Below are 9,349 nucleotides of genomic sequence, written 5' to 3'. Positions count from 1 at the left end.
ATGGTGCTGCATATTTTCTTCTGTGTCCTGTTTCTATGTGTATTTAGCTTTGATTTGGAATAAAACAGTGCATCCTTGTGGCACGGAGGACCATTTTTATTTTGGGGTGGAGTAACCCTTTAAGTGAATTACTACAAACAAAAAGTGTCAAAAGTCATATCACATTCCCAAAATAATTGATCTTTTTAGATATCTGTCCTTCATAGCTGTACTGTCTGATGTGCCAAGCACAGCTGTGACAGCAGATTGGGCTGTAACACTCATGTTTCTTTCCAAACCCATATGTCTTCCATTTGTGGAACAAAAAATGAGTTTTTTTTTACAATAAATAATAAATGTCAAGTGAGGCTATAAAACTCCAGAAATGACAGAAAAGCACTTTTAAAGTATCATAAGAGTGATCCATATGACTTTTGCACTATTAAAAGTGTTGCAAAAGATTTGTGTGAGAAACAGAAACAAATCTTGAGTTGTTACTTATGCGTTTCTTTTATTGTGGGTTTTAAACAACAAGAGGGTAAATAAATGAAAGATTTTTTTCCCCCCGAACTATTTGTTTGCATTTTCAACACATGAAAAACACAAGACCTGATCTTAGTAAAATAAATAAATACATTCATATAATCTCTGATATCTTAAAAAAAGTTACATCTCATAATCAAAATCTCACAACTGATGACGCAGCATCTTTGAACCCGTTTAATAAATGCTCGAAACAACAAAAACAGTGACTTGCCAGTTTCTGTTGCAGGACTGTTTTCGTTGTCCTGATTTATTTTTCCAGTGATGCCCTTTGCCTGTTTGAATTCCTCAGTTTGAGCTGTATCCTAGGATTTTTGTGTTTTACTTCTTTTCTTTCTTCCTTTCTGTACATCCATGAATAAGACCAAAGTTTGCAGAAGATACATATAAGGCATAATCATCTCTCCTTCTACACTGCTGTCACTCTCTATGACTTCTCTTTATCTATCCTCAAGCTTCTGTCTGTCTCCATCCCTCTCCGTTCATCAGTCTCTCTGAATGAGTTCATTTCTCCAAGATGTGTGCTGTGATCTTTCAGCATTCCATATTTACTAGTGGAGAGAGTTTTTAACCACCCACTTGAAAGACACACCTCCTCAGTGAGCTCACACATTTCCCAAAGCAATTGCACACTACAAAATCAACAATGAAGACATGATACAATGAAATTGCAGCACAAACTGCAGCATATGCCATTTTTAGACTCATTCCATTCTTTTTACATTCTAATCTATTTCATTAACACATTTTCCACCAGCAACCATACATTAACATCTACAGTCTCCACGGCTCGCTGAAGATCCTTAACCTTCCTATTCACCTGTAAAATGAAAAACAACACCCGCGCGTAAACTAGAATAAAAGGTTGATGTTTGATATAGAACTCAGAAACTGCTCCGTCTGCTGGCTGATGGCATTTCTGCTCAGGTCCAGCTCAACAGATATGGACTGACAACTAAGAACGGAAGCCAAGTATTGACAGCTGCTGTCAGTGAGGCCACAGTTGGATAATCTGAAATGAAAACAGATGAAAAAAGTTATTTTCTTAAAGATTTTATCATTCCTAAATATGCATTCTTGGTTTGTTTACATAGATAAGATGTAAAATACATTTTGTAAATGATTATTTAATCTTACTTCAAAGAGTTTATTGCACAACTGCCTTCCTGTAGTCCAAGACAGAGCAGCCGAACACCTTGATCTTTAAGGTTGTTGTTGCTTAGGTTCAACTCTTTTAGGTTTAAGCTTTGGCTCAGACCTGTAGCTGCTAGACCGCACATATCTGCAGTGAGTTCACATGAGTCCAGACTGCAGAGATATAGAATTTAAAACAATTATAATCTTTAAAAGTCCAAGAATTGCATTTTATATACTTGATGCAAACATCCAGTCTTAAGGCAAATACTGACCAGAGCTTTTCAAGAGCAGAGTTTTGTCTAAGGACTGTAAAAAGCTGCATTATTCCAATGCATCCTGGGAAATTTTTGCTCAAATCGAGCTCTTTTAGGCTGGAGGGGTTTGAACTCAGAGCTGAAGCCAGAGATGAGAAACCTTTATCTGTCAGTCTGCAAGACGACAGCCTGGAGAATATGGCAAAAAAGGGTATTTAGAATTCCATGATAATGAATGAACATCATATTTCAAACCTATTATTTAGGAGTTGATAAATCAATCATTATGTGTACATATGACAAGATATTTTATCTTAAAAAGACAAATTATTTTATCTTAACAAGTAGTTTAAATTATATTTATTAACCTCAGGAGGTCAAACTAAAAATTAACAGGGCTACACACAAAATGTTTTTTTTTTTTTTTTTTATTACATTAGTTAATTACATTTATTTCTGCTACTTCTCATGTTAGGTTAATTTCATATTGGAAAAAAAATGTAATTATCATAACGAAATATATTATTAGTTTTACACAAAAGACAGCTCTCAAACACTCCATTTGAATGCTGTGAGAATGTAAAAAATAAAAAATAAAATAAATTTGAGGCATAACCTTAATTTCTCAAGTTTGCAGGATGGATCCTTCAGTGAGTTCATGAGCTGCTTCATCCCAGAATCCTGCACATCATTGTCAGAAAGATCTAGAGCTCTGAGACGAGAGTTCTCCAGACCCAGACCACAACTTTTAGATGTAAAATTACATCTCTCTAATCTAAAAAATTAAAATTCTTGATAATTATTTTCAATACACCAAAGTGATTAAAAGATACAGCCTCACTTCCTATTCACTTTCGAATTTGTCAATATGGTTTGACACATCAAAAACTTTTGACAACTGCCTTAGTGGCCATGTGATACAATTTTGGCATTCTAAGATGAATTTAAATATGTACAAAAAAATGAGAGAGACATCCAAAGAGTGTACTGTTGGGGGCTCTTCAGGACCAGGGTTAGAAACTCTCTCTACCCTATGAATGTAAGACATTTTAATGGACTCCTAGGCACAACATATAAAATAAAATAAATAATACCTTAAATTAGCAAATACAATAGTTGCCTACACACAGGGCTGGACTGGAACAACAACAACAAAATTCAGGCAAGGAATTTTTAGTCCAAGTGGCCCACTGGAATTGGTTCAGTCAGACACCACCCACATTCAAATATACACCCGTGCTAAACTGTTTGTTTGCAGTATGTGTGTATACCTACAGTGTTTACAAGTCTGACTCCTGATTTTTCCAAGCAAATGGGCCAATTCTAGTAAATAATGCCATTTTTTTTTTAAACAAAGGACAAGAAACAATAAGAGTACATAAATTTGAAATGCATGAGCAGTTATTTTTTACATTTAAATTAGATTGTATCATTTCAAGATTTAAAGCAAACAGAATGTTCGTTAGCTTTGTGAAAGTATGCTAAAAATGCAAATTCACCCTCTGTCAGCAGGTGGCATTTTTGAAACAGCCGCATTAGAGCATTTCCTCGGTTACTGCTGTAAATAAAGCAGAGGTATGCTTATTAAGACTACATTAATTAGCATTATAAGAAAGAATAATGAAAAGAAAATGCAATCAAAACTTTTTTGAAGACAGTCAGTTCCCCTCTTGAGATAAATTCATATTAGTCTCAGCCTCAGACGTTACGCCAATGGACCATTGGCTGAACCTCTGATGCAAATGGGAAACAAAAGTGGAAACACTTCAGGATTGTTGAAGTCGTCATCAGATTGGTTGAATTTTACAGGATTTCCACAAGACGTGCGTGTTGCATTCTTTATTATGCATGGAAACAAAGTTACTGTGGCACAAACTCCTCATGAAAGAAGATAGTCCCTGTGTTAACAACTGTGACAACGAGCGCATATCAGGATCAGGTAAATGCTGCAATTTCACAAGTATGTGAAATATTTAATGTTTGCGGCATAGAAACTTTATAATACGTCCGAGAGTTTTACACACTGGTCTGTTATTGTGGCGACATTTCCAAGCCTCGAAACATGACGATGAATGAAATGAACTGTGATTGGTTATTTGACATGTCAATCAAATGGTCTCATAGGTGGGCCTCGGACAATGAAAGCTACCATGAATTCCAGACCTTCAGTCTAAGACTGAAGTAAGACTACATTTATATAAACCTCCACCCCAATTCAATATTTTGAGCATCACAAACAGTGAGCTTGCTGTTCCTGTACAGTATTTTCTTTGCTAGCATGTCTATTCTCATGTCTCATCTCTGCTCTCTTTTAAGGTCCTGTTTATAGACTTTGTAATATTTCCAAGCAATACAATACAAACCAATGGGCCACAGTCCCTGCATGATGGGCCCAGTCCTTGGCAAAAATTAAAAAAATAAAACTTGTATCGGCCTGCCGGGAAAATGCCTGGTACGCCATTATTACCAATCCAGCCCTTCCTATACATATTGGCCCCTAAACAGTACAAGAAGGCAAATAAAAGAGATATTTTTTGCCCATAAGATCATTGCACACCTACCTCAACTCTTCGAGATTACAGTTTGGGTCTGCAAGTAAACCAGAAAACATCCCAACCCCTAAGTCCCAAAGTCTATTATCACTTAGGTCCAGTTTCTTAAGTTGGCAGGGTTTTGAACTCAGAGCAGATGTGAGGAAAGCACAGGCCTCCTTTGTGATCCCACAGCTTGAAAGCCTGCAAGAGAAAATTAATATCTGTTGAATGATTGAATGTCAGCTATATAGTCAACTGTTTCTACTAGTTCTGTTTTAGCAATTTCACAAAGTTCTGTGCTGCGGTGTGCCATGTTACTTCAGGGTTCAGCAAATTAATATATCTTCTTCACTATCTAAGGCACAACCATTTGGTCAGTGGGGTGCGGTTTGGTTGGAAAGATAAATTTTGCCCATTGTACAACCCATCCAAAGATGAGTTGTGTGACTCCAAGGAAGGATTACTAAAAAAGGGAATTTGGCTGAAGGACATTGAGTCCTGAACTAAATTGATACCTACCATAGCAATATTCACCAAGTCACTGAAAAAAAAAAAAAATAAATAACCTTAGAGTCTCCAGTTCACAGTCTGGCACTAAACCCAAAAGCCAGGTTGCTGCTTCATTTCCAATGTTATTGTAGCTCAGGTCCAGCTCCTTGAGATGTGATGGGTTTGATGTAAGAGCAGCAACAAGGGCTGAACAGCTGTCTCTTCTGAGTCCACAAAACTCAAGTCTAGATGGAAACAAATGGAGAAGGATGGACATTTACCCACTCTTTTATGACATCTGTGAAATGTGTTGGATTTTAATACCATAGGTAAGCTAGAAGCAGAAATGTACTTTAGTGTCTGTAGTTTGCAATGTGGGCTCCTTAGTCCAGAGCAGAGACTTTTCACCCCATTGTCTCCAAGGTCATTGAAACTCAGGTCCAGTTCTCTCAGGACATTGGGATTGGCCTCAAGAACAGAAGCCAAAGCTGGACAGCTTTTCTTTGTCAGTTTACATGTCGACAATCTAAGAATTAGAAAACAAATCTCTAAGAAATATCTTCAAAACTGTCCCTGTTCTTTAAAAATGTAGAAGTTTTATGACACTTACATGGCAATCCGACTGGCTTTGATAACAGGATGAAGCTTGAAAAGACACTCATCTGATTTGAAGAATTTTCTCAAGTCAAAAACCTCCAGTCCTTCATCACTGGTGAGCAGCACAAAGACCAGAGCCGACCACTGCGCATTTGAAAGTACCTCCTCTGAAAGTTGTCCAGAGTTAAGGTATGTTTGGATTTCCTTGATAAGAGAGTGGTCGTTCATTTCATTGAGGCAGTGGAAAAGATTGATGGACCTCTCGGGGCTAAGACCTGTCCCAAGCTTTTCTTTTAGGTACATGACTGTGTTCTCATTGCTGTGTGTGATGTGTCCTATTTGTATTGAAAGGTGGCGAAACAAGCTCTCACTGCGCTCTTGTGAAAGGCCAAGGAGGAAGCGGAGGAAAAGGTCAAAGTGCCCATTCCTTGACTTTAAAGCCTGATTTACAGCACTTATGTGTAGATCAAACAGAGATGAATCCATGCAGAGCTCCCCAAATTCTGTGTCTTGGAATGGTATCTTGAATTTATCACTACTAGGCTTTTGAGTTGTAAACCAGTGAAGGTGAACAAACAAAGCAGCAAGATACTCTTGGAAACTCAGATGCACAAAACAAAAGACCTTCCTTTGGTATAGCCCAAACTCCTCTCTGAAGATCTGGGTGCAAAGTCCTGAATATAGTGATGCATCCTTGACATCAATGCCACACTCTATCAGGTCTTCTTCGTAGAAGATCACAAAACCTTTCCTCAGTTGTTGAAAGGCCAGTTTTCCAAGTGACAGGATATTGTTTCTACTCAAGTGTGGATCCAACTGATGTAGTTCCTTGTACTTGTCTATCATCTGCAATGTCTGGAAAATCAGGAAATGTGTGTACATTTCAGTTAGAGATTTGGGGATCTGACAACTCTCTCCATCACTCAACATCCTCTCTAGAACAGTGGCAGAAATCCAGCAGAAAACTGGGATGTGACACATGATGTAGAGGCTCCTTGATGATTTCACGTGTGAGATGATTCTATTGGCCAGACTCTGATCACTGATTCTCTTCCTGAAATACTCATCCTTCTGAGGGTCATTGAACCCTCGTACCTCTGTGACCTGGTCGACAGACTCAGGAGGGATCTGACTAGCTGCTGCTGGTCGAGAGGTGATCCAGAGGAGAGCAGATGGAAGCAGATTCCCCTTGATAAGATTGGTCAGCAGCACATCCACAGAGGCCAGTTCTGTTACATCAGAGCACATTCTGTTGTTCCTAAAATCAAGAGGCAGTCGGCACTCATCCAAACCATCAAAGATAAATATGACTTTGAACTTCTCTAAGTTTGAAAGTTTGAATCCCTTAATTTCTCTAAAGAACAAATAAACAAGTTGCTCCAATGTGTACTGCTCTTTGCCAATCAAATTTAGCTCCCGGAAAAGCAATGGAAACACAAAATGAACATCTTGGTTGGCTTTTCCTTCAGTCCAGTCCAGAACAAACTTCTGCACAGAGACTGTTTTTCCAATGCCAGCAACTCCTTTAGTCATTACGGTTCTGATGGGCTTGTTTTGTCCAGGTAAAGCTTTAAAGATGTCATTGCATTTGATTGGAGTTTCCTGTGTCTTTGGTGTCCAAGATGCTGTCTCAATCTGTCTCACCTCATGCTCGTTATTGACTTCTCCAATCCCTCCTTCTGTGATGTAGAGCTCTGTGTAGATTTTGTTGAGTAGGGCTGGATTTGCCTGCTTAGCAATACCTTCAAATATACATTGGCTCCTGTTCTTCAAACTGGATTTAAGCTTTTGCTGACAAGCATCAATTTGATGAACTACATAAAATAAGAAACAAGTTGTTACTCCTCTTTGTCTGCACTTAAAGTAAAGTAGGTTCTAACCACATACATATATACTAACATTGAAGAAGTTTGTCAAAGAGGCTTTGCTCCTTCATACACTTCAAAATATGTAATGTGATTTTGACTGTTGCTTCTTTGGCTTCAAGAGCAAACTCGTCGATTTCATCTGGTGGACTCTTTGTACACTCTGTGAGATCAGGGTTCAAAACGCTGTCGATTTTTCTGAGTTCCTTCTTTACAAAAGTGATCACATTGCGTTGAAGTTGCTAAAATGAGAAACAGAAATTGTATTGAATATTTTACATTTCTTTTTTAACATAAATTATGTAAAAAGTAAATAAATAAATTGGCTAACCCGCAAAATAGCAGCAAGGGCGATTTGTGTCTTTGGGGTTGATTGGTGTTGCATTTCTGTTGGCTGCTCTCTGCATTTAAAACAAAGTATAACATTTGAAAAATGTGACTGAATATTTATGAGTGTTTTTAAGAGTCAATCAAAATGAATACAAACAAGTCCTGACATACCGTTGGATGAGAGAATCAGTCATACGGAGATTAGTTGGTGGCTCCATTGACCAATTACTCTGAACAGATACATGGGTGTGTGACAAAGAGCTGAGCCAACTTTGACGGAACAGAACATAGTGATTTAATACAGTGAATTCATTAACAAAGAGAAGAATGTCATCTTTCTGCGTAAGCAGTGTAAAGGACATTAAATATATGTGCAACTCAACTGGTAGAGCATGTCACAAATAACACAAATTCATGGGTTTAATGAATTTAAAGTCCAGACATTTACCAAACTAAACTTGAAAATAATCTTATGATGAGAAAGATGTCAGTCAAATCAGCCTCACTAAATAAATGTGCATTACCTCTGATCTTCCTCCTGGAATTTAACTGGAGGATCCATTGATGCATCACTCTTCACAGAAACATGGCTAAGCACTGGAGAGGAAGCTCTCTTCTGCTGATGAAACCCAACACTACAGGGAATCAAGTATCAGGAAGTAAACAAAGAAACTTTTTATAATCGTTGTTATGGTCAAAGCCATCAAATTAACAAATTGGATTGCATGCAGAGATTTTTGAATAATTAATATATAATATATAAATAAACAAACATACCATTCAGAATGATTGGATGTGTGGGGTTCAGTAGAGGTGCAACTGCTGCTGTTTTTGTCCTCATGGCTGGATGCGACACTATATTTGGTTTCACTTGATTCACTCATGGCAGCGTTTTTCCAGACACCTTAAATGATCCTAAAGTCTACAGTTAAACAACACACCCAAAGTGCTTTCTGTCAGTTTGCCACTGTATGCAGCTGCGTTTAACAATGCAGCTTTGAAGAAGGAAATAGAGCTGAATTGAACATGCTTCAGATCAGCTGGTCATGTTGTCCTCTCTGAGGTCTTGGTCCTTCCTTATTGACCTCAGCAGGCCATTCAGCAAAGTTCTGAAACACCAAGTGTTACATTTTTACAGAGCATGACCCATCTGAATGACTTTTACACGATCTTAAACCCAAACATACTCACAGTTCTCACAACTTTCTTATTCATGAATTTCCAAAGCTTAAATAAATCCAGTCATTCTTACTGTTTTTTTTTAGGCGGAAAAAACGCTGAACATTGAAGAAACAAACTACGTGCAGAAGTGTATTTACCTTGTCTGAGTCTGTGCGTCGTCGAAGCCGCAGTTTCGGTTTCCGTTCTCCCTCAGGTTGAGCAACCTGGTTTATAGGCGGGGCCAGGTTAAGTAGGCTATTTATTATTCACAATTGCAATAAAACATGTTGAGTTTCCTTTTAGAAAATCGACAACAGAAGCTTTGAAAACATATTATTTATTATTTAATTTGTTTTGGGTAATTACTTTCCCCCCCCCCTTATTCTCTAAATTGAAATAATTACAATAATAGCAATACATGAAAATTATAACAAAACCCCTCCTTGTATGACACTAAAGT

At 37.7% G+C, this 9,349-nt stretch overlaps 1 protein-coding gene across 2 annotated transcripts; it reads right to left on the bottom strand.

Annotated features, from left to right (window-relative positions):
* Positions 1 to 642: 642 nt before the first annotated feature.
* On the bottom strand, positions 643 to 9,131 carry LOC113068645 (NACHT, LRR and PYD domains-containing protein 12). 2 transcript variants are annotated; one of them, XM_026241435.1, is made up of 14 exons: positions 9,048 to 9,131; positions 8,506 to 8,837; positions 8,253 to 8,363; positions 7,900 to 7,998; positions 7,730 to 7,799; positions 7,433 to 7,640; positions 5,547 to 7,347; positions 5,289 to 5,462; positions 5,014 to 5,181; positions 4,475 to 4,648; positions 2,530 to 2,688; positions 1,932 to 2,102; positions 1,660 to 1,830; positions 643 to 1,534 (listed from the first exon to the last, which is right to left on the bottom strand). In XM_026241435.1, exons 2-14 carry the CDS (start codon positions 8,610 to 8,612, stop codon positions 1,375 to 1,377), a joined length of 3,573 nt encoding a protein of 1,190 aa, XP_026097220.1. In that variant the 5' UTR covers positions 8,613 to 8,837; positions 9,048 to 9,131; the 3' UTR covers positions 643 to 1,374. The 2 variants fall into 2 exon arrangements, with proteins under 2 accessions (XP_026097220.1, XP_026097221.1); XM_026241436.1 differs by lacking the exon at positions 9,048 to 9,131 and adding an exon at positions 8,920 to 9,034.
* Positions 9,132 to 9,349: the final 218 nt, after the last annotated feature.

The sequence above is a fragment of the Carassius auratus genome, linkage group LG48F (assembly GCF_003368295.1).
Source record: "Carassius auratus strain Wakin linkage group LG48F, ASM336829v1, whole genome shotgun sequence".
Taxonomy (NCBI): Eukaryota; Metazoa; Chordata; class Actinopteri; order Cypriniformes; family Cyprinidae; genus Carassius; species Carassius auratus.
This window is presented reverse-complemented; position numbering and strand designations above follow the sequence as displayed.

Bases quoted from the DNA above. Each gene is read 5' to 3' on its own strand.
- LOC113068645 (XM_026241435.1), bottom strand. From the start codon at position 8,612: ATGAGTGAATCAAGTGAAACCAAATATAGTGTCGCATCCAGCCATGAG. The intron at 7,348-7,432 runs GTTAGTATATAT...TATTTTATGTAG, and splicing joins CTTTGACAAACTTCTTCAAT to TTCATCAAATTGATGCTTGT. The intron at 2,689-4,474 runs GTAGGTGTGCAA...TTAATTTTTTAG, and splicing joins TGTAATCTCGAAGAGTTGAG to ATTAGAGAGATGTAATTTTA.